The sequence below is a fragment of the Castor canadensis genome, chromosome 1, assembly GCF_047511655.1.
Source record: "Castor canadensis chromosome 1, mCasCan1.hap1v2, whole genome shotgun sequence".
Taxonomy (NCBI): Eukaryota; Metazoa; Chordata; class Mammalia; order Rodentia; family Castoridae; genus Castor; species Castor canadensis.
In genome coordinates this window covers 118,252,406-118,277,728 of record NC_133386.1, presented here as the reverse complement: position 1 = coordinate 118,277,728, position 25,323 = coordinate 118,252,406, and the positions used below count along the sequence as shown (strand labels likewise).

At 37.9% G+C, this 25,323-nt stretch overlaps 1 protein-coding gene across 1 annotated transcript; it reads right to left on the bottom strand.

Moving 5' to 3' along the window:
* Positions 1–887: 887 nt before the first annotated feature.
* Chordc1 (cysteine and histidine rich domain containing 1) lies at positions 888–25,323 on the bottom strand. Its single transcript, XM_020184548.2, has 11 exons — positions 25,111–25,323; positions 22,149–22,198; positions 13,277–13,333; positions 12,458–12,615; positions 10,848–10,951; positions 9,863–9,921; positions 5,798–5,868; positions 4,681–4,786; positions 2,764–2,883; positions 2,245–2,307; positions 888–1,994 (listed from the first exon to the last, which is right to left on the bottom strand). Exons 1-11 carry the CDS (start codon positions 25,172–25,174, stop codon positions 1,848–1,850), a joined length of 999 nt encoding a protein of 332 aa, XP_020040137.1. The 5' UTR covers positions 25,175–25,323; the 3' UTR covers positions 888–1,847.

Genomic DNA, 25,323 nt, shown 5'->3' with positions numbered 1-25,323 from the left:
AAGGTTGGTATATCATATACTTGCTTGACTGCTTTGTTACAGTAAATACTTTCAATGCTAACAAAGAAAAATGCTATTTTCAGAAAAATGCTAAGAAGCAATTTTCATTAATATTTTTGGAAACATTAATAGAGTAAAATACATTCAATCTAATAACAACTGTCCCTCTATGTAGGAGTCTAAAGTAAAATTCACTTTATTACATGGGCAACACATTCAGAGGTTCTTAGGAATAAGAAACAAATTAAATGGTCACTAGTTAATTACACTACATAGCAGTATCAAAAGAAAAAAAATCAATGCTTTGCATCTACGTCTAAAGTTAAAAAGTTAGAAAGGCAAGTCATAACTTGCATTTAGTAAATAGTTCAATCATAAGAAATTAAGATACTGTTCAGGAGAAACCAGCCTCAAGAAGGAAGCATTAAAAAGGTCTGGTAATTATTTTAAATCAAATTAAGCATCAACTTCTTTGCCAAACAATAAATAAGATTTCATGTTTACAGATGAACCTAGGTTTCTAAATCAGGTTAAGATAACTGTAAAATCTTTAAATACATCTCTCAGTACTAGATACTTAATGGACTGAACTTTCACTGCAAAAAATTTCAGCCATGTCATGAAAGCTTGCTTACCAGAAGTTTTGTCTTTATAATTTTGACAGAGCTAGACATTTTATTAAGTTCTGCCACGGTTTTAACCATTATAATATTTCCAAATTTAAATTTTCTTCTCAAGTTCTGCACTACCTTAATGGGTATAATTGGCATAAACAGTTGAATTGTTTCACCTGTATTTAATATACATAAGACATATAAAATAAACAGCATATCACTGAAATGGTCAAGCTCTTCATGAAAGCCTTAAAAAAATAACTCCAAAAGAAGTAAGCTATCTTATTTATTTAACATGTAAATAGACAGTTGTCGTAAAGCAAAGTTTATACATTTAGCTTTCCCATGTATTTTCACAAACCATTAACTTTACAATTTTATATAGTTTTATCATCAGGGAGACCAGATACATATAATTTCTTTTTTATATGTAACTAATTAAAAAGGTTTAGACTGTAAATCAGATACAATTTAGTCAGACGACCATATGAAGACCTTTAAATAATCAGGAAAGAGATTCTTAACATTATTGCTTAGTCTTATAAAATGGTGAATTTTAACCAACCTGATACCTCTATTACCTTAATTATGTTTCCTATTCTCTTAAATCATACCACCTGGCAAGTAATACAGGCAACTGATGTAATTTTAGATTAAATAAATGGTAAATAAATTCTAAGTTGTTAGCCAATGCATATATCCCCTTTAATTACCTACTGCACTATGTCAGAATCAGTCCTCCTAGAAAAAGTAACCATCCCATGGGGAAAAAACAATGCAGAGCTTCATCTTTTCCTTAAAGATTTTCAAGTATCATAGGAACAAAACTTCATGAAAAAAACTGATTAAAAATTTGACATTTCATCTTGCTTTCCTAATCATGGGATAACAGAGATCAGAAAAAAAAAAGTCCCTTTATTCCTCTACTTAACAAAATATACTAAGAAATACTGCACTTGTGTTTATGAGCTATTATCCAGCTTCTTCAAGTATGGGGTCCAACTATGGTTCTAACAGTGAGGAGAAATGAATGAATAATCAGTATTACAGAACTCAAAAAGAAGATGGGAGGCACAGAAAGATAAACTAACTTTGGCTTTTAAGAACCTCATGTTGACCCTGAAATGCCAGATTCAAAAACAACAACCAAGAAGATTACAGCAACAAGCGACCAATTCATCACACATTTCTAAGAAATCTGAAATTGTATTAGCTCTGTTTTTCTATTTCCCATTAATCTGCATTATTCTCTTTTTGTTTTTCCTGCTTTTTGGTTGTAGGCAATTCAAGACTTGCCCACTGCATGGGTTCAGCTTTCCTCATGGTAATCTCAATCTTTGTCGCAGTCATGGTTACATAGCTTCGCTTCACATCAATCACCTGTAACGTATGAAGCAGAATTAGAATAAACCTGGGGTGCTTTTATGAGTCTCACAGGAAAACATCAGTCTTGCTTACGTTAATCCCAGACTCATGCTTGTAAGGCTATTTTGACTTTTAGATTAAAATTTCTTGGTAAGATATGTTAAATCATACACCTGAACTTTCCATCAGTACTTACTACACAGTTATCTTCTATTTTAAATGGTACTTCATCAGAAAAAAAATTTGATGAAAGCATAATACTTACACCCCATAATTTCACATTTTGATGAAATTCCTTCTCTCCTTCAAACACAATGTGCACATTTAACTAAAAAAGATATAGAAAACTGATTATCACGATTATTTTGGTGCTGGGGATCAAACCTAGGGCCTCACATGTGCTAAGCACGCATCTTCTGCACTGATACAACCCCAGCTAAAGGTTAATGAAACCGAACACTAATTATAAAAGTAAGACACTGATAGAAATTAAGCTGTAAGAAGGTGCCAATGTTATGCGATGCTTTTACTTAAGAAAACCATTAAAAAAAGAAAAACTGATTTGAAGTTTCACACTGAGAACTAAATACGTATTATATGATAGCTCTCATAAGCTACTAAATTTTCAGATTGCTGCAAAAAAAAATTCATGGGGATTTTCATTTAAATAGGTTCTACAAAAGATATTTAAAATTTTCATATAGAAATAAGAATATTATATAAGACATTAACAAAAAGCTACTGTATTTAAGACAACCTTCACTCAGTTACTAAGTGTACTTACCAAAGTACTATTTGCTTCTACTCGACTAAGTTCAGGAAGTGAATTTTTAGCATATACTGAAATGGTGACTTCACCCCCCGTCTGATGCCAGTCATGTCTACACGGGACAACCTTTTTCCCCTGTAACATAAGAGAAACTCTGTAAGTTTAAAACAGCTTTTCAAAAGAGGACTATTGGTTGGTTTTTATGGCAACCAACTTCTGAGGTTCCTTAAGAGGTTCAAAGAATAAAATAAAAAGTATCTTATTAATTTTATGATTTGGGAATATGCTTATTCCTCCTATGTGGTTTTTCTCTCCTCGGGCCATGATGTAATTAAACATTGGAAATAACAATTTAAGAAGCCATACTAAACTCAATTTTAATATTCTATAATAAACTGAGTACTGTCACAAAAGCATTCTTTGAAAACAGAAATGAGAAAGGCATTTGTTCAGTGGGATAAGCCACACAGTACACCAACTTCAAACCTTCAATTCAATTCCCAGGGGAATTTGGAAAATAACTGGAAACTTACAGCCATATTCTGTTATTGCTGAATCTTCTTGTCCTTTATATTAACATGCAGAAAAAAGAGGGAATTTATAGAAGTAATCCTTTGATTGCTATTGTGGAACTGACTTTTTATGTACCAGTGATATGGTGCCAACATCAATACATTTTTTAAAAAGTGATTTGTTTTATAAATAAGAAATATTTAGTCACACAATTCAGGAAACTCTGTGAAACTACTATCATAAAAGCAATGACAACAAAAAGCACATTGTTTCACCAAGGGTTATACTCTAGAAGCTTTTACATAATAGACTGCATCATTTTATTTTTTCAAATTAAAACTTTTAAGCTTCTGAACCTTGGACAAAACCCATAGGCAAACCTCACTTTAATAAAACATTCCTGAAAGTTCTGTGGTTAGTGAATTATTTCAACTTGGGAGACTACAAAAAGCAACAACTATATAACACTCAAATATTGTTTACAATTTTTTTTTAAAAAGGTGTAAGTTTTATGAACCTTTTAGGTTCACAGAAAGGTTTTCTGCATTGGGGTCATTAGTGCCAATGCAACACAAAAATTAAGTGGCACATTACTAAATAGTAATAGCTAACACACAAAACCTTATTTAGCAATAAATTGTTTTCCTTCTTATAATTTAAAGGGTTTTTTAGGGAATCATCCGCACAGCCAAGTCTTTTTTAAAAAGTTGTCCAAGAAAACCTATTTTAAAAACAGCTAAGGGACATTTCTTTCATTATCTCATTGTATCACTTGGCTGTAATGAAACTAAGGGGAACAGTATCTGTTTAATTAGTTTTTAATTGGAAGAACTTTACAATACTAAAAAACAAAACAAGTGCTCGCAGGGGGTGTTCTAGTGATAGCATGAGGCCCTGAGTTCAAACCCCAGTACCTCCAAACAAAAAGCAACAATAAAACTAACCCTGTTCAAAGAAGTAGGAACTCATTCTTTTGGGACATTCAAAACAATTCCACTGAAACAACCCTACAATCTTCCTTGCTGGACGCTAGATGGCAGATTTCTGCCAGTAGAAGAGGCTGAACTTAAGTGGCTAAAACACATTCAAAGTTCTAAATTTTAGTTTAATTACATCAAATTAGTAATTTTTAAAAATTAGAAACATGCTGTGATGCTAATTTTAATAATTAAAAGAAAGATATTTCAATTTGGGCATACTTAAATATTTCACAAAACTCCACAAACCAGTGCCAACAAACACAATGACTATTTTGAATGCAGTTTAAGAGCTTGATTCAGGTTAATTTTGTTTTGCAGGCATGTCAATGCTTTACTGTGTGATGGAGAATTTTTTTAAAATGTGAAAGATATTCACCTCAGATTTCTTCAAGACTTAAATGAATACAACTCAGTTTGTTACTTGGAAAAGTTTACTTACAGCATCCTTTTTAGTCCACATATGTTTCCCTGTTGTGCAGCCTTCTTGGGCTAAGAATGTATTAAAATCAGAAGTTTTTCTTCTACAACAGCTCCAGTATTTCATCCTTTAAATTATTATAAAAAAAATTTCAGAATTAAACTCTTAATTAAACCCAGAAGTATTATAGTGACATGAAATTTTTAAAAAAGTAAACAACTTTAACTGTAGTATCTTACAAGTGTTTAAATTACCAAGCAGTTAAAAATGGATACACATCAGGAAGACTAATAACTTAAAAGCCAGTGCTATTTATTATAGCGATGTTGGAGCTCTTGAGTAAAGACCTGAAAAAAACATCAACAAATTCCTATTCAGCTTTTCACTGTCAGGTCACACTCGGATTTTCCCATGAAGCTACCAAAAAGTGAAATGACTTCTACCAAAAAAATGAAAGATTTATAACAAAACCTAGTGTTTACATACCTGAGATAGTCAAAGTAAGTGAAACTACTATTATTTACTTCAGAACAATTGGACACAAGAGTCTAACAATTGCAGCAGAAAGAATTCTGTATTTGAGTCTTGAAGCATATGGAAACAGTGGGAGATTTTCATATGGTACCGTTTATTGAACTACATCATAATGTAAAATAACCTGCTGAGTGAACGCTATGGAAAAGTAGCAGTTCTTCTGGACTTTGGTACCTTAACTGCCCCAGGACGAAAATATATAAATATCCTTTAATATGTAAGACAGTCTTTCAAACAAAAAATGAATTTAGGCTGAGCACAGTTGTGCACACCTATCACCCCAACTACTCGAGAGGCTAAGGCCTGACAGTTACAGATTTGAGTTTAGTCTGTGCAACTTCATGAGACACTGCCTCAGGGAAAAAAAAAAAGAGTCACATTGAAATAGAGCATAAAATGAAAAATGTAAGATTTGAGTCACTATAGCCACTTAATGACTATAACCTAGCTTTTTTTGGTATTAAAAGAAGAAAATCCCATTTTACTATAAAGATTATATGACAATGTAGGTAAATAATACTGCATGATAAACGATTAAAAATATAAAGACTTAACATTTTTAACCTCTACTGTAAAGTATTTTAATTAATCAAGCATAAGTTACCCCTCATGGAAAATAGGTACTCCTGAATGATATACACAGACTTCTTCTAAACTTTGTAGACCTTGGTATGTCTGAAAAAGAAAAATAAAGAGAAAAAAATTTAGCTGTGTATCTGTCAGTTACATCTCATCCATATCTGTAGTCCTGGTTACCCTTATGAACTTTGCAAAACAGCAAAGAAATAACAACAGCTACCTAGAACACTGATAGGTTCAGTTCAGGCCATTCCATTAAGGAATGAAAACTGATCCCCTTTGGACATGGTTAAATTTCAAGTCCCTGCAAGAAAGGCAAATGGAAAAGGCGGCCACAGACTGTAAATTAAGGTGCTTTCAGCCTTTTGGGTCTGAGGTCCATTCACCATTTTCAGGCATCTAGATAAACAGAAACAGAAGCATGTTGAAATCAAGGGATGAGTACTCTAAAAGATCGCAGCTACAGCATGATTTATGTGCATAGTAAACTCTTTGGGCAGTACCAATTATGGGAAGTCTAACAGGCAATTTGGAAAGTTTACAGTGATGGTGATTTTTTATCCTACAAATGGTAAAACGAGCTGTCTGGAAGATCTTGGCCCCACAGCTGATGTAGGTAAATTAAGCTCTACAGATGAATTCACAAAAAGTTATGTTAATCAAAACATGGATGCGGCCAGTAGAAAATTTTTGTATTCATAGTCACTGAAATTATAGAAAATAAAATTTGGTGGGGCTGCTTTCAAGTCCAAAGTACTAACAGTGTGTATCTCCTAAAGATACTGCATGAATATATAAATCCCAGTTTGTTAGATTCTGAATGGAATCACTACGTCCCCCTAATTCTCTTCTTCCCATCTTATTTGATGGTACCATATCCACTCAGTGGTTCAAAGCAAAATCCTATGGTCCTCTCCAGTTTTTTATCTGTCTACCTATATGTAGTTTATTATGAAATTCTATAAATTTGACCTGGAAATAGCTGTAAATTTAATTTTTGAACCATACAAATAAACTAGCAGTTTTTAGCCAATAAGAATATATTGCTTTCTCATTTCTCTCCCTTTAATTTCTCTTCTCTATGATCTTGTAATTATCTAAATGCTATCACTCTTTTTTAAAAGTCCTTGAATTACATAAGGTACCTCATCCCTTATATAACAATCAGATTCAGGCACTTTGCATACTTAAATGTGCCTTTGTGTGAAAAAAAAAATTCATGGCATGGAAATACATACTTCTTTAGTAAGACATAAAAAGCACTACTCATAAAGGAAATGTATTTCATGAAAACTGAAGTGTTCCTGTTTATCGAAGCCATCATTAGGACAGTGTAAAAAAGCACAATCTCTGTAACAAGGGACTTGTAGGTAAAATAAAGAATTCCTACAAATCAGTAGCAAAAAGACAACGTCAGAAAGATAGGGAAGATATTTTGGACATTTTAGCCTAGAGGTTACAGAACTGGGTAGTAAACATACAAAAGGGCACTTAACCTCCCCATCAAGAAAGTACAAATGAAAACCACAAGAACACTACCCAACCAAAAGACTGATACACAAAGTGTGACCAAAACTCGGACAAGTGAATTCAGCGTCATACACTGATGCACTGCTGACAAAAATGTTAAGTAACATAACCAATAGAAATGTGAACCTATTCTAAAAGTCACATATATAAATGTTCATAGCACTATACAAAAAACTAAGAGCTGGGCACATGTCTACTGCCTACAATCCCAGGTACTTAGGGGGCAGAGATTGGGAAGGATCTTAGTTTAAAGTCAGCCAGGCAAAAACTTAGACCCATCTCAACCAATCACATTAGGCATGGTGGCTGGCCCTTGCCTGTTGTATGTGGGAAGCATAACTGGGATGATTCTGGTGCAACAAAAACACAAGCAGTACACCAAAAATAAAGAAAGCAAAAAGGGCTGGCGGCATGGCTCAAATGACAGAGCCTAGTAATGACATGCCTAGTAAGCTTAAGGCCCTGTGTTTAAAACCTCAGTACTATAAAAACAAAACAAAGCAAATCCTTAAAGGACATCAGAAAGAAAAAATTAACTAGCACATCTGAACAACAGCATACCTTAAAACAATTAAAAGGGAAACCACATTTACAATCCAACAAAAATAAACCTAATAAGCAAAAGAGGATAAACACAAGAAGTTCATTTCTATGATTCCAATTACATTAAATTTACAGACAAAAATATTCGAGATTAACAGAAAAATGGGGCTACATTTGGGGTAGGGAAAATTACACTGTAAGAGGCATAGGGCTCTACAATACTTATGTGAGTGCTGTGAAAGTCCCTTACCTATAAACTTGAATTTGTACATGTTTCAACAAATCTCCAAGTTTTATTTCAATGAAAAAAGATTAAAAGTTTCTTTCATGGCCTGCATAATCTAAAGTATGATTTAACTTCACAACACTACTAAAGACTATGAGATTTGCCTGCCACTTATCTCTTTCAATTTCAATTCTAGCAAATCCTACAGTATTCTTACTGACTACTGTTTTCTTTATTCTACTGCTATGACCTCTACTAGGAATAATTTCCTTCTTTGTCATTTTGAGAACTGTCATTCATTTTTCAAAACTCATCTGATGACTTCTCTTTGACCCTCATCCATTACTCTATTTGCATTTTCTCAATCAGTATTAATTATTCCCTTTTATCTACACGTCTCTCATATACATGTGAATATACTCATATTTCCATCCCCTAATATGCAAGGTAATCTCAAACTGAACAGGAGAAAAACCTAAAAACCTGTGCCCACCCATCTTTCCTTTCTCAGTTCATGTCACCACCAGTCACCTGGATGCTACAGCCAAAATTCCATGCATATATAACCCAAAGAAGGCTCGACAATACTTCCAAATTATACAATTCATTTTACGTGTATTTGCTATGTGTTGGACATTATTCTAAACATTCAAGATACAACAAAGAACAAAACCAAATGCTACTATTATAAACCTTATGATGGGGGATGGGGTAGTTGGTAGCAAAATGAGTCAAATAAGGCTAAAGGTGCCATGGCGGGGGAAGGAGAGGGAGAGAGGAAATGTTGGAGGATATGTAAGCAGAGTAGGCAGGAGAGGTCTCATGAAAATCTGTTATATCCCATATTTAATCACTTCTCAATAAACTTCTAGTCTCCAATCCCACAGCCTGGTCTTCCACAATAGCATCCAAGTTGTTTCCTCTTTTCCTTCAATTCTACTCATGTTCCATCAGCACGTAGTTCCTATTCTCCAAAGAAATCTTTTTAACTATCCTCAAGTTGGACATGGTGGTTCACACTGTAATCCCAGCACTGTGGAGGCTGAGGCAGGAGGATCAAGAGTTGGAGGCAGCCTAGGAGATATAGCAAGTTAAGAGGCTAGCCTGAATTACACAGTGAAAGCCTATTTCAAAACAAAAAACCCCAACCCTCCCTAGAACAGGTAATGTCTTATTATTATACTTAGAAGAAAGATCAACCCATCAATCATGGTTCACAGGACCTCCATAACCTTGTCTACTTCTTCATGCACTACTTTTGCCCAAGCTCCACTGACCTGGTACTCCCGGAATCGCCAAGCTCTCTCTACTCTTGTTGCTCCCTCTATCTATAGCTCTTCCCTCCAGGTTCACAACTCATCCTACATTATCTGGAATTCTCCTCTAGTGTCACCACATCAAAACAACTTCACTATCTTAAATGGCTCTCAACCTGACCGTTCTAGGTCCTTAGTGTGCTTTATTTGGTTTATGTCTGCTGAATTCATAGTATTTAATTGCCTGTTTGTTGTCCTGACCCTACTAGAAGAATCTGGTCCCCAGGAACAGATTTTATTTGATACTACTATCCCCAGCCTCTAAGACAATATCTAGCACATAAATAAATGCTGACTAAATTAGATATATTCCCACAATTATCAGACTCTAGTGTTTTCTCAGTTTCTTATCCATGTTTGTAGCCCTAGTCTTCAACATAGAGCCCCACCTACAATAGGCACTGCAGTATCAGCTTATCTTGAGTGAACTGCACTTTCTCTGCTTCAAAATTAAAACACAAGTTCTTGTATGTACCTTTGAACACCCTCCATTTTTACATGATGTCCCAATCTTAATTTCATCACTGTCTTCTTCTACAATGAAGAAAAAAAAAATCAGATTAAATGTCATAATTGTCGTATTTGAAACAAAGGAAAAAACAACCAAATTAAAGCATCACAATATAACTTCATTGTAGTGATACTCTTAAAAAGTAACTTTTCTATAAAATAAGTCTTATAAAAAAGCCAACTACTTTAATAAGGCTTTGTCTTACCTGAATCCCCCAAAATGGTATATACTAATATACACTATCTTTTTTTTCTTTCGGCAGCACTGGTTTTGAACTCAGGGCCTCACACATGCTAGGCAGGCACTCTTATGCTTGAGCCATTTTGCTAGCCCTATACCATATTTCTATTGTATAATACAATGTTTTATCCAATAGCATTATCTCATAAAAGAGAAATCCTGAAAGGGTGTTTCCATCCCAAGGTATCAGGCATAGGTCAGAGAATATTATGTATATTTAACATTAAGAAATATTTTCAATCATCAAAGAAATTTGTCATTTTCAATTATTGATTATCATACCAGTAATCCTAGCTACTTGGCAGACTGAGATCAGGAGGACTGTGGTTCAAGGTCAGCACAAGTAAACAGTTTGTGAGATCGCATCTCCCAGGTAACCAGAGAAAAATGGACTAGAGGCGTGGCTCACATGGCAGAGTGCCTGCATTGCATGTGCAAACCCCTGAGTTCAAACTGCAGTCCTACCAAAACAATAAAAAATATACCAGAAAAGAAAAACATTTTAGCAGATTTTCATTTTCAATACAGACTTATTGGAATGAATCACACATTCAGAGAACATTCGTTCTCTGGCATTCTAGCAGAAAAAAACCAAGCTCTTTACCACAAGGTGCTACATTTTCATCCTTATAGTCAATAAACTACTGCTAATTGTTTTAAATGACTGCTTACTTACATAGAAAGAAATTAACATAAAACAAACACTTACCTTTCTTATCTTCTTCATTCCCTGTTGACAGTTTAAGTTTATCCAGTGCTTGTTTTAGGGAAGCAGATATTTTTAACTCCAAATTTGTCATTGGTTCATCTGGGCTGTTGAATTTTGAAATCTTATTATTATTATTAACATACCAAAATATTTCTTTGTACCTAAAAATAATGTCAAAACCTTCTTTATGAAAAGAGAGTTGTTATAATCTACCTACATTTTACATTTTAACAAAAAAAAAGCTCTTGTATGTCTCATATGCCAGTACATATTCAATTATTACTAGGGTTAACGGGAGGGAGTAAAAACAAGGCATCCAAGTTTTTCTGAGGAAGGACCATAAAATACTTTTACATTCCATGCCCAAGCAAAATACTGAACACATACCCAATAGGCAAGAAGAATGCACTAATGAATCCCTACCCTATTCATTCCTACTAGTTGAGATAATTTATTTTATGTGGACAACTGGTAAATGGATCTATAAATTCAGATACAATTGTATGCAAGGCAATTTCTGTGGGACTAAAAAGTAAGAACATCCTTTAATATTCATAATGGTTAAGTTTTGAATGTACAATTTGTCTAAGTCTATTGAACAAATCAGTATTAAGAGTATTAATAAATGCAGCTATGACAGTAAGAATCCTAAGTTACTTATACTACATTCAATGAAAAACTGGTATTAACAAAGCACATAAAAACGTGTATCTCAAAATCACCATCAAATGAATTTAAGATAAAATATTTAGAGCTGTGGGTAGTGATGCACAGCCAACACCTCCCAGCACCTGGCTGAGGCAGGAAAATCACAAGTTCCAAAGCCAGCCTGGGCTACAACATCAAATTTCAGGACAGCTGAGCTACAAAGCGAGACCCTACCTCAAACAAAAAAAAGATAAAATGTTTAATTTCTCTTACTGACTCTTAAGTAAAACTATTAGTAGTCTATCATGTAAAGAAAGCAATCTTAACTTACAGTTATTATGCTTTTTACAGTAGATTCTACAGTAACAGAAGACACTAAGAGCTATGATAGAATTCTTATCTTTCTTCAATATTTTCTTAATAGGACAAGAAGTTTATTTGGTAAGTCTCTAAAGAATACCTGGAGACCGACAAAACCATTTTGAGTAGTTTCCTTAACAATGACCTGTGACTGTAACTCAGAATGTTAATAACCTAACAAATACCAAACTCTCTTAGGGTTCTTATCTTTGTCCTCTATTATTTAATACTCTATAAATTTATTTAAGAATAAAGGAAAAAGTTGGAAACACTAAGTTCATAGTGTGAGTAAGAACTTCAAGGGGTTGTCAATTATTTCTGAGTATAAAATTCATGAAGGACAACTCCTTCACAGCACTTCAACAGCCATGATGTGACTTCCCCACCCTCGTGAAGTATGCACTGTAATCATGATGGCACAATAAGAAAATCTACAATGACATTTTTAAGTATGTGCTGAGGGGGAATAAAAAAGTTAAAGACTTATCTAAGTGAAAAATAACCTATACAGTAGCTTAAATGCTTATACAAGATGATAAAAATATCATGAATAAATGCTATTACTCAATTATGACAAATATAAGCATCTACGTAGAGTATACCTTGGCCTTTTTATTGCTTCCACTGGTTTAGGGGCTTGAATAATGTGCTCCTGAAATTTGGGTTTCAATTCAGAGAGTTCTTTCTTCTCAGTAGTCTTGACTTCAGGCTTGACTGGCTCGGGTGGCTTCTCACTATTATGCCTACCTTTTGTACAACCCTGTTAGTAAAAGGTATTCATTATGAACTATCCTATCATGTACTTATATGACATGGTAAGAAATACTTTCATAATGTTGATTATTAAAAGAAAGTAAAAGTGGGAATCCAAATTCGCCATTATTCATGAGTTTTTAACTCTCATGCTTTTTAAAATGCTTTTCAAGACTTTTTCAAAAAGCCTTTACAAATTCTTTATATACAAAAGTTCTTTACTCAAAAAGGTTTACACCTGAACACCAATTCTACTACTTAGTAGCTATGACCTTGAGAAAGATAATCACTTAAAACTGTTTCTCCAGCTATAAAATGGAAATGGTAACAGTTAATGGTATATAAAATAAAGGTGTAACTCAATGGTTAACACAGACTTGATAAAAAATTTATTCCTAACTGAAAATGTGTTGCTGTCTGCCAGTTCTTACTGCTTTTTACAAAACCAATAAAATCAACAAGCTAAAATGACAAATGAGCAATTACATTCTTAAAACTTTAATCTCCAAGGCAGACATGAGAAAGCAGATAAACTCCATTTTAATAGTAAGTTAATATCTGATAGCTGATGAGGATCAATCAATAAATCAGAAATCAGACTCCTCTAATTGGAAGTTTCCTGTAATATGCACTTTTAGAGAGACAGTCAAGAAAAAAATAGTACTTACTACAATGCTTAAGAAATCAGAAAAATCAGTTGTTCTTCTCTTACAGCAAGACCAACCCTATAAAACAAAAAACCTCTGAAAACTGCATTTCATTAAGAACTATGAACCACTAAAATATTCTTGGCAGTTATTTCCTGGAACCATGAAGCAAGTTCCATATATATAAGATTTTAGTTTTAAAGTACTGTGAATAGTTTTCCTGACCAAATGAGATAATTTTTGTTTGATTTAAAAAATTTACCCAATGTTAAAATGAAATAATTGTTTGTGGCCTGTAATCAAAAGCAGCACCTCGCTGGGCACTGGTGGCTCATGCCTGTAATCCTACATGATAAGACCTGCCCCTTGCCACCATTCTGCAGCCTGAGCCGCAGATGGTTGAATCCCTTGCAGAACAAAGCCCCACTGTCCCTTATCTCCTCCCACCTCCCTTTGCCCTCCCCTAGCCCTTGCCTTCTTCCCAAATGCTGCTGCACCATCTTTTCCCTGCCAGCCTGGCAGTTTGGGCCTGCCATTAAACTTTGCTTTATGGACGTGAGACTTTTCTTGTAAGCGTTCTTTGTGAGCAGCATTTTTCCTAACATTTTGGTGCTGTGACTTGGATTCAGGTGAGCTTCCAGCATCGATCTTGCTCTCCTGGTCAGTAAATTCAAGCCCTCCTGATACACTCTGTGCTCCCAAGTGGACTTTGGCCACAAGGCAGACATCCCTATACAGGGGTGTTTGGCCAGGGAGGTTATACTGGCCAGTCAAAGCCACATAGGTGGGAGATGCCTTCCTTAAGCCTGGATAAACTTACTGGGATTTAAGCTGCTTTGCCAGGACCCCTGACCCCAGACTAGTGCCACCATCGCTACTCTCACTCACAGGGAACCTCCTCAAGGCCAGTGCTCTCCCATTACTCGCACACCACCAGTTGATTTCCTCAGTCCTCCCTTGGTGAGTTCCCTCACGCTGTCGTGCCATGTCGTGGTTCTCTCTCTCTCTCAGTTGGTCAAAATTCTAGTACTAGGTCCAGGGCTCACTCCCCCCCAGGAACCGGGTTCCTGTGGCGTAGATGATCCTCTCAGTGAAGATGTTCCCTTGAGGTACTCCACTCCTCTGTTTCGTCCAGGAAAGAAATATACTGGGGACGCCCACCATATTCTTCCTCGGACCGGGTCTCACCATGGGGACTGGACCTTCCAAAATTCCCTCAGACACTCCTCTGGGCTGCCTATTGGCCAACCTCGAGCCCTTACAGCTCTCACCTGATCTCAAAGCCCAAAAACTCATTTTTCTTTCCAATCAGGCTTGGCCACAATACCAATTGGACAATGACTCAAAATGGCTACTTAACGGCACACTTGACCATAACATTCTCAGGGATCTCTATTACTTCTGCGAATGCACTGGTAAATGGAAGGAACTTTCCTACGTCCATTCCTTTCCCTATCTCTGCACCAAACCCTCTTTCTGTACTTTCTGTTCCCCTGTGCAGATTCTATTGGCCTGTAAACCAGTTTCTAAATCAACCAATTCCTCTCCTGAACCTCCTCCTTCCCCATGTAAACAGACTTCTTGCACTGCTTACCATGCCTGTCTCTTCCTATCTTCCTGAGGGACTTTCACATCATGGTGTTAAACCAGCCACTCCTTGCCAACTCTGGCCTCAAGGCGATTCCAGCTCTGGGGAGCTCGTGCTCCCTCCCTGTGGGCTGAGACCAAGCTTGGGGTTTATTCAGGTATGCCTCATGCTACACTGTGGGAGTCCTGTTTGATTATCTGATGACTGCTTGTCCCTCCCTCCCCCATCTAATGTCCCTTTTTCCTGAGACAGCGACCTGAGAATGGAGGTCTCATTTTGCTGAAAGCATTCCAGTACCAGTCAATGGGAGCAACCTAGAGGAACAGGTGATGGCTAATCCATCAGGCGTTTCATGTCTCCAGGCTCTGTCTTCCCCTCCCTTAACTAAGATGTCAGCACACCTTTTCTGCTTCCTCCATGGTCTCACCGCATGTCCTTTGTCTCTGTCTGCCTTCCCCTCCCTGGGCTTACTGGGACCCTGCCTCCCATGAAAAACTTGTAGCATGGTACCTTATGACTTAAGTTATTCCAACTAGTTTGCCAGGCCCCTCAGTCTAAAATAACTTTAAGTCAGCCGCTTTACAAAAACACTTACAAAAACTTGCGGCTGCCATGCTCATGCCGTAACTCTGCCCCCACAAGGGGAGGAGGGAAAACAAACAGGTGCGCGCATGCACAGGGATGCTGGCTCCTGGACACAGCAAAAATACCTGCCGTAGCTAAGAAAATCCATAGAGGACCCAGCACATCCTGGGTCGCCACACATGGCGATGGCTGCAGCCCATCGCCACTTCCCCTAGAATAAACACGTGCAGAGTACACAGGAAGCAGGGAGGGGCGACAGGCCGCAGGATCAGGCCTAGGCAGTCAGGCTTTGGGGGGGGGGTGTGTGTGTGTGTGTGTAGGGGATCAGTGCCTTGAGCATGCCTTGCTCCCAGCCCCACCTCACACCTCGGAGCACCAGACCCAGCCCTTGTAAGCCAATTGTTAGCTCAAGGTTATAGTCCCAAAAAATCTCAAAATGGACAGTATGGTACTGTTAGTGGCCCAGGATGCCCTCTGAATGCCCTTCTCTAACTTTACTGACAATTTATTCCTTTGTTTAAAAAGTAGCCTTTATTAAAGAGGCTGCCTGCTGTTAGCTAAAAGGCAGGATCCTAACGTATTGTTCTTTCTAGATGGGACCTGCATCTTCCAGTCTTCTGGCTGGTAGATGTTGGAAGCTTTGTACTGAGGCCTGGCCTCAACATGCCTTGGTGACCAAGAGAAGTGGCCTTCACAGGGTTCCTTAAATTACAATACCATACTCCAATTAGACCTTTTCTATAAAAATAAAAAAAGTAAATTAAGGTCCCCTACACAAATTTCTACCTTCTAAGCCACCTTAATACCCAGAACCTCCTAATGGGTGCTTCCCCCTTCAACAGGTAATGATAGTGAGAGGGCAAATCTTATGTCTCCTTCCAGTTATCAGATCTAAGGAAAATTTAAAAACATCTGGACAGCTATACTGATGCCCAGACAAATACATTCAAGCCTTTATCTCTGTGATCCAAACCTTCTACTAGACCAGAATCTTTTCTCATTAGAAAAACAATGGGTGTGGCCCAGGCCACTCAGGTTAAAAATGATTACCATTTACAATAAGCCCCAATACTAGTGACACCTAAAAATGAGAAAATAAATACACCTACCTACAGGGGCACAGACAGTCCCCTTAACTGATCCACACTAAAAGGGATATAACTCAAGCAGTAGAGTGCCACTTTGCAGGCATAAAGCCAAAGACCAAAAAAAAAATATTTGGGGCTGAGAAAGTAGCTCAATGGGAAAATGTCTACCCAACATGTACAAAAGCCCTGGGTTCAATTCCCCAACATTGCTAAATCAAAAAAAAAAAAAATCAAAAAGATAACTGTCATTAATGTCACTTCAGCCATCTCATAGTGGAAGAAAGTAATTTAACCTAGACCAGATCCCTCATTCTTCAAGTGAAGAAACTGAGGCCCAGAACAGTTCAGAGACCTGCTCTCCAGAATGTGAGATGTCAATGTAAAATAACAACTTTGCTTTACAGCAACCCCCTAAAGAAAATCCCCTTACCTTTCTACAACATCTTAAGAATGCTATCAAAAAGCATACCATGGTGGACCCAGAGTCACAGGTGAGAGGTTCTCCTCAAAGATAAATTTCTAACAGTCAGCCCCTGATATTTGTAGAAAACTCAGTCTATGACTGAAGGAGAAAAGTCACTGGATTAACTAATACAACTAGCCATGTCTGTATATTATAACCAGGACATTACTAACAGATACAAAAACAAGAGACATGACCTCATTGTTACCCCCACCTGACTGGGGCCTACATCTTGAGTTTGCTACCATGGTGGACAGGAAGGACATTTCTGCAGAGAATGCTTAAGAGGGGACAGCCCAGAAGACAGCCCACCCCCAACCAGGACCCTGCCCTCTCTGCAAGGGTAACCACTGGAGGTCTAAGTGACCCCACCTCCAGATGGAAGGCGAGGTGCCACCGCCTATGGATTGATGGGTCCCGGCCCCCTGTCCACACTCCACTTCTTGGCATCAATGTTGAGGAGCCTCACGGTAGACATTATGACAAAAAAAAAAAAAAAAGATCATTTTCCAGCTAGACAGTAGAACTCATTTCTCTGTTTTACCTTTCTCTCCGGGTCCCCAGTCCAACGACAGAAGTTATCATTCAGGGCAAATCTGGTAAGCCCCTAGAGCACTATTTTACCCAGCCTCTGACCTGCTCTTTGGGAGACCTCCTCTTCTGTCACCCTTTCCTCATAGTATCTAAAACTCCAATGTCCCTGCTGGGACAAGAGTTACTATTTCAATTAAAAACTCAAATTCTCCTTCCCCCAGGCAGCTATTTCTGCTGCCCCTCCTTCAGGAACAAAAAGATTCCACAGTGTGGACTGATGAGATTAGTGTAGGGGGGGCCAGGACAGCCCTCCCTATTCAAATAAAACTCAAAAATCCCTCACAATTTCCACACCAAAAATAATATCCCCTAAGCCTCTCTGAGGAATGATAAGGCCTTATGCCTATCATAAATTTCTTAAAAAACAAGGGCTACTAATTAGTTGCTAAAGCCCATATAATAAATTTAAAATTCTTATAAAAGTTAATTTTAAAATACAAGGTACAAAGTAAACAACTAAAAAAGATATAGATAGGTAGTAAATGTATTTTGAGAAGTTAAAAAATGTTTTTAGATAAGAAAGATTATTTCAAATATATAAAGGTCTGAGTAAATTTTTAAAATGTGTAATAAAAAGCTTTGATGTGTAATAAAGTTAAAGTTGAGTATACTCTAAGAGTTGCCTAAAAGATTTTTAGGGTCATGTCAAACTAAAATCAAATTCTCTATGTCTATAAAATAACAAGGTTATCTTATCTTGTTCTGCTCTGAGTAACATCTACAAAAAACCGTTACAAAAAGATTTTATCAAAAAAATTGTTTACATCTTTACTTATGTGTCTTAAATTACCACCTTGTAACAGTGTTGTATCTATACTTTATCTAAATATGGTACAAACTTTTGTAAGTTATGTACAAAATGAGCTAAAACTCTCTTTTATCCAAAGGTGCTACACTTAACCTAAATCTTGACAGCCCCTGCCTCCCACAGGTCACCTAACTAGATGTGGCCTTAAAGGGACAGACTCACTCCCTGAGTCATGAGTGCATCGACCCAATCTTCTGTTTCCTTCCCCCATACCATAAGCAGCTTACAGCTTTCTTGGGAGTTACAGGATTTTGCAGAATTTAGATCCCGAGGTATGCACTCCCTTAGCAGACGCCTTTTTATGCTCCTCCTAATATTCCTATTTGGGTCTTAAATAATGTATGGTCACCCATTTCTCTTAGAAAACTTGCCTCCAACAGACTCTGCTCCTCTGGTTAACTACCTGCCTTACCTTAACCTTCTCAGAGAACTTCTTGGAGAGCATGCAGACCAGATCCTGCCCCATCCTATAACAATTTCTGTTAAACCAGGGGATCTTGTTCTCCTAAAAGGATCATCTACCCTCTCCATTAGGACTTCGGTGGACCAGCCCTCCTCTAGTCATTCTCATGACACCCAGTGCTGTGAAGCTCAATGGTATCCCCCAGTGGCAGCACCTCTCAAGGAACAGTTAAAAAAAAAGGAAAAGGAAATTGGAGAACTCTTAAAATTGTCTAGGGAACAACATTTCACAGTGGTTCTTCTGGCCAATGCCCATCCTAATGCCTATGTTTCTTGCTCTCCTATTCTTAAGCTTCCTCCTTTGTATCATACTACATGTCTGCTATTGTTAATCAAAAAGTTTAATCAGTTGTACCTCCAGGGATATCAACCTCTCCAAAACCATCCAGAGGACTGCTATGAGGGCCCCCACCAGGACACAGGAGCCTGAGAATCCTGCCCCATACAATGCCCCCTGCCAGCAGGAAGCAGCTAAAGAGACCGATGCTTCACCTCAATTCCTGATCCTCAGCCCCTATCCTCATCATTATTAAAGAAAAAATGGGGGAATGATAAGAACTGCCCCTTACCACCATTCTGCAGCCTGAGCCGCAGCTGGTCTCATCCCTTGCAGAACAAAGCCCCACTGTACCTTATCTCCTGCCACCTCCCTTTGCCCGCCCCTAGCCCTTGCTTTCTCCCAAATGCTACTTAAGGCCTTTCCCTCCGAGAGAAGCTGCTGCACCATCTTTTCCTGGCTAGCCTGGCAGTTTGGGCCTGCCATTAAACTTTGCTCTATGGACGTGAGACTGTTCTTGTGAGCGTTCTTTGTGAGCGGTGTTTTTCCTACCACTACCTACTCAGGGTGCAGAGATCAGGAGGATCACGGTTCAAAGTCAGCCTGACAAAACAGTTCGAGAGACCCTGTCCTGAAAAACCCATCACAAAAAAAAGGGCTGGTGGAGTGGCTCAAGGTGCAGGCCCTGAGTTCAAGCCCCAGTATTGCAAAAAAAATTTTAAATGCAGCACCTCAAAAGAGAAAAAATAGATGCTGGTGCAATGGCTCAAGTGATAATAGTGCCGGCTTAGCAAGCATGAGGTCCTGAGTTCAAACCCTGAGTACTGCCAAAAAAAAAAAGAAAAAAAAAGAGAAGAAAAAGAAAAAACAAAACAGAAATTGCTTCTGTTTAAGATAATATTTGGCTGGGTCTTGCTCATCTGTGATCCTAGCTACACAGGAGGTATAGAAAAAATCTTAGAAATTATAAAAATATAGTATTATTTGAGTTGGGGATGCAGCTCAGTGGTAGAATGTTTGCAAGACACTAAATTCATTACCCTGCACCACAAAAATAACACACATTTAAAGGATCTGGGAGTAGGTGAATGTATCTAACTTTAAAAACTTTATTAAGAACAATTGTAATTAATCTAGTTTCTAAATTAATTATAATTAATCTAGCTACAAAATCTTTTGTAGCTCAAAAGTAATACTCTTATTTTCAGAAAACCACAGGCTGATTAACACAACAGCTTAGGCATCCATCCATCTTTGAAGGTGATGTGATCCTTTCAGCCAGACACATAAAGTACAGAAACTGTACTAAAAAATAGTCATTTTTGAACAAACTATCAAGTTGCTTACCAAAACCTGGCTGTAAGTTATTTTCTTAAGTTACAGTATACTATACAGAATAAGGGAACAGAAATACAGGGGTTCTGGGGCACAAATTCAGATTAAGGACCAACATCGTATATATATCCTCTTGGGCTTCACTGTTTCTCATTATACTACAATAAAAATTTGGTGGTGATTTTTTTTTAATACAATATACACATACAGTTTTCTTTTTTGTTCTTTTAAGGAAAATTAAGTATCTTATAACTCAAAGTATTCTTGATTTTAAAATTTAATTCACTCTTACTATGAACTGAAGTATAGATGAACCAACTTTTCCTTTGTTAATATAAGTTTAACTTCTTAATCAAATAGAAAAGTGGTGATCTTATACTGGTGTACATGTTTCATCTGAAATTCACTGAGCTATGAAAGTCAACAGTCTTAGAAAGTCTAGTTCTACAAGAAATGTTTACAGAATAGCAACAATAAAAAAACAGAAGAACTGCAGAAGTGAAAAGAATGAATACTTAACTTTAGAAACTAGCTTGATGTTGCCAAGGAGACACAAAAATGGAAATATGATGTAAGAATCATTGGTATAGAGGTGATATTTGAGAACACAAACAAATGAACATATTAGAAAGAGAAAATGGGAAGCTAAAGTCTGAGAAGTGTCCACATATGGCTGGGAGATAGGACAAAGAATTGGGAGGGGGGAACAAAAAAAAAAGAAAAAGGTAAAGTATGAAAAATAATGAATAAATGCTAGTGCAGAAAAGAGAAAATTCCCCCCAAGAGAAAAGAAACATCACTATAAAATCAGTGTCATAAAGTCTGTAAAGAGGCTAAAAAGATGTAAACAGGAATCAGATCTCTAAAGGCCCTATTGAATGTTATTTTCCTTACTCAGAACTAAGCAAACTAACATAAACTGTTACTTACTGCACAACTTTATTTACAGCTGATTGTATATCAGTTAAATGCCAAGAGTCAAACTACTCTCTGAAAATTCAAATGGTGGTAATATTTAGACATAAGACTGTTTAAGTTCCTGAGAACAAAAATATAAGTATCTAAGACCATGGCAACCCACTACAGCACTTTCTTTTGATAGCCAAAGGAAACTTTTTCATTTTTACCCTATCATCATGAATCTTCTTAAAAGATCATCAAAAACTTGGTCAAAAACATTTCAGAACATCAATGAAACATACACAAAACCCATAACATCCCTCTTCAGTAAAGGTATTCTAAAATAATGTCCACCATGAAATTGGCACCATCAAATATTTACAACAATCACCCTAATATCACAGCTGTTTTATTAGGCAAAAGTGACAGACTTAAGACCAAGATTCAATATAACTGCTTCAATTTCCCTTCAAAATCAGGAAGTGAAGAATCATTAGGAAACTGATTTGGAATGGAAACAAAATAATTTTATAACTAGGAAGTATCACCATCTACCTTTTTTTTAATCATTTTTATATTTACTCATGTGTATACACTGTTTGGCCCACCTCCTCACCCATACACTCATCTTTGCCTTTAGTGGAATACATGCTAAAAGCACCCTGAAATGATCATTAAGGAAGCAAAATCTCATAGCCCAAGAAAAAGAGATGAGAAAACACAGATTTAATATAACTCTAAATTTACCATACAAATAAATACGAAAAAAATGGAAATATAATCCAGTTCCTACCTTCAGAGCATCATGAAAGACTGGAACACCCGGGTGATATGTGCAAGCATCTGGTCAAAAAATAGAAAGAAAAAAACACACAACTCCTTAAAAGAAGAGGAATGATACAACACTACTTCCTTCAGGCCTTAAGATTCAATCTTTTTGTTAAAAATTCACTAATACTTGTGTTTGATGCACAATACGAACGGCCTTAAGTCAAAACTCAAATTCAAAAATACGACACTAGATAAAAATACAGGACAGTGCAAGAATAACAATTATCTGCTATATTCCTTCAATCTTTCAAAACTAAAATTTGTTTAGTACTGAAACTTTGAGCCCTAAGAGTTTGACATTTTAACTCTCATTAAAATTAATAGGTGAAAGTTCAGTCTAGGGAGAAAAAAGAAAGAAAAAGGTACAATAAGAAAAAAACCAAATGGTTGTAAAGGAAAGCAAATTCCCAGAATTTTTGCGGATGCTTATGTGCACTGATTTATAAAAGCTGCCTGAGACTCCCATTCTAAAAATTGCTGTAACATCTAATTGCTAATACAACGTTCCTAGAAAGGATCAGTTTCTAGGTACAAACCTCATTAAAGAGTCCAAACTCTACAGTTCATTTTCAGGATTGACACTGATCATCCTTCTTCACTTCGCTTTTCCCTCCTCATTACACCATCAATTTTAACTTACTTAACTTCTCTCTTTAAAATAAGTTCATTATAATTAGCAATGTGGAATATTTTGTTTTTAAAAATCAGGAAAAAGATAGTTAAAGCCCAGAGAAAAAAGGTCAGCTCCACGTTCCTGAAAATTTCTTACAAATCTACATCAAATCAACTGCTCAAGTCTGTGTAACTTAATTCTTTATAGCCTGATTCTTGGTTTTGCCTTCAAGTGATTAATTCCTAGAACTCAGAGAAATCTCCCTACCCTGTATTAAGTCAGTATTATTACTTCCTTACTTAGTGACCATGTGTTATACAGTTACTAAATTAGCTAATATAATAATAATAAAGTGTTAGGTATTTTCCTAGAACAGCAAGTAAACTCATGGTAATGGAATTGAGAGCTGATAAAAACAGGTTGAATGTAGAAATGTATATGCAAGGACATGAAGTTGAGATGGAAATAAAAGTAGAGGATACAGTGTTAGCTAATAACTAGATTTAACATAGTCACAGGAATAAAGTGTACAATGTATAAAACTGGGGTACAAAACAGTCCTAAAAGTGGTTATTTTTGGCAAAAAGGTGGCAAGAGCCAGTCAGATCTTAACCATATAACTAGCATGAACAACATTTGAAAATCACTGCACACGGCAAGCAGATGGACATCTTCTCTAGCCTTTATCAGGCTGAACAGTTTTGCTCAGTGTATTATTGGTGAAAAGCAACAACACTGTGGTAACTGAGTGCCAAGGGCACTTTGTTACTAGTAGCTGCTTCAGTTGTCTCTTATGTGTGGATTAAATAATGTACTGTTTAAGCTGTGCTGCTTCTGGAGTGTTTAACATACGCAAATTACCAACCATGCTTCCTGTAAAACAGTTGTATTACAAATGAAAATGTATTATAGAAGAGAGTTTAATTTCTGTTTACAGGGAAAAAAATCATAAGGAAATGAAATAAGTAAATAAGCATGGTAATTCTATCATGCCACCAAGATAGGGAGCATGAAGCTCCATTCCATGCAAAACAGAACTTGTAGATTGACACCTTCAACTTTTAACTCCTTGTTACTTTAGTCAATATACAAGGTCAAACCTCTCTAGCCAAGTCCACAGTTTGCTATTAGCTGTCTTCTCCGTATCTCCGTCTTCTTCATTTTCCATTCACTCAACCTATTTGCTTGACATAGCTAGTCTAAGCGTCTAAAATAATTCCTTTTATTTACTTTTCCGAAATGAATAAACTTTGAATGACCTTCTTGGAGTTCCCTGCTTTGTCTGAGATTGCTGACCACCCAACCCCAGAGACGGGTTCCTGCTGTGGTTACCCTGGCCTCACCTTCTTTCTCTTCTGGGCACTGCACCATTTTATACGCTGACTTCCCAAATGGCTCTAATCTCCCTTCAACTTTGGACCCAAATATAATACCCTAAAAATATCGTCCCATCCAACAAAGCATCAGTATTTTCCTGAGTGTTATATTAAAACACATGTGCATACCAAGGCAATTGATTTTTTATACAGACCACCAACACCAAAGGGCTTTAAAGTGCTTCATGTCTCAATTTGTCCCCGAGTGGTATCTTACTCATATCATAAAAACGTCAGCGACAGTAACAGGTATGGCCTGAACTAGATTTGTTTTCTCCTTCAAGTCCCCAGAGGTGAGAGGCTGCTCTCCGAGGGCTCTGCCATGCACACATCGCAGGCTGCTGGGAAGGTCAAGTCGGATGACCAGGTGACACACCACGGCCCGGCTCGGTGACTTTGGGAAAGTTGTGTCACTTGGCACACACTCCATCCATTCACCCGTGAGCACGAGTCCGCTGTGACCTCCCATCGCCCACCTGGCGCGGTCGCCCACTCGCTCCCCGCCCTGGGCTGGACTCAGGTGGCCTAGGGACACTCGCGGGCGCGGTGCTCAAAGACGCGCAGAGGGGTCACCTCACGCGAGATGGCTGTGGACGCTGCGCCGCGCCGCGAGGCATAAAGGAACCCGCTCACTTCCCTCACCACGACCGTCTTTAAAACGGGGCGAGAGACGTCTGCCCGGGACACGCCGGGCCGCCCCGACCCCGCCGCACCCCGCGTCGTCCCCGGGCGGGGGTCGGCGCGGCGCCGAGGGGCGCGAGCACGTGGGCGCGGCCCCGGGGTCTCCCGAGCCGCCGGGGCGGGGAGAAGGGGGGGCGGGGAAGAGGAGGGGGGCGAGGGGGGCGGGAGGTGGGGGGGGCGGGAGGTGCGGGGGGGAGAGGGGGGAGGGGGGACGGGGGGAGAGGGGGGAGAGGAGGGGGGCGCGCGTCCCTCACCGTCGGAGTTGGTCTCGGGGTCGAAGCGCTGGCCGCAGCCCCGGTTGTAGCAAAGCAAGGCCATTTTCTTTCCCGCCGTTACCGGCACGGCCCAGTCACCCAGGACTGCACACACAGCGAGGCTACAGCTCCCCGGTAGCAAGCAGCGGTCTGATGGCCCGGCGGCTACCGGCTTCCGGAAACGACCGGCTCGGCTTCAGGAAGCTTCGCGAA

Coding starts and splice junctions, on each gene's coding strand:
- Chordc1 (XM_020184548.2), bottom strand. CDS start 25,174: ATGGCCTTGCTTTGCTACAACCGGGGCTGCGGCCAGCGCTTCGACCCC. Junction 4,787..5,797: donor GTACCTATTTTCCATGAGGG/GTAACTTATGCT, acceptor AATAATTTAAAG/GATGAAATACTGGAGCTGTT. Junction 2,884..4,680: donor TGTGGACTAAAAAGGATGCT/GTAAGTAAACTT, acceptor CTTATGTTACAG/GGGAAAAAGGTTGTCCCGTG.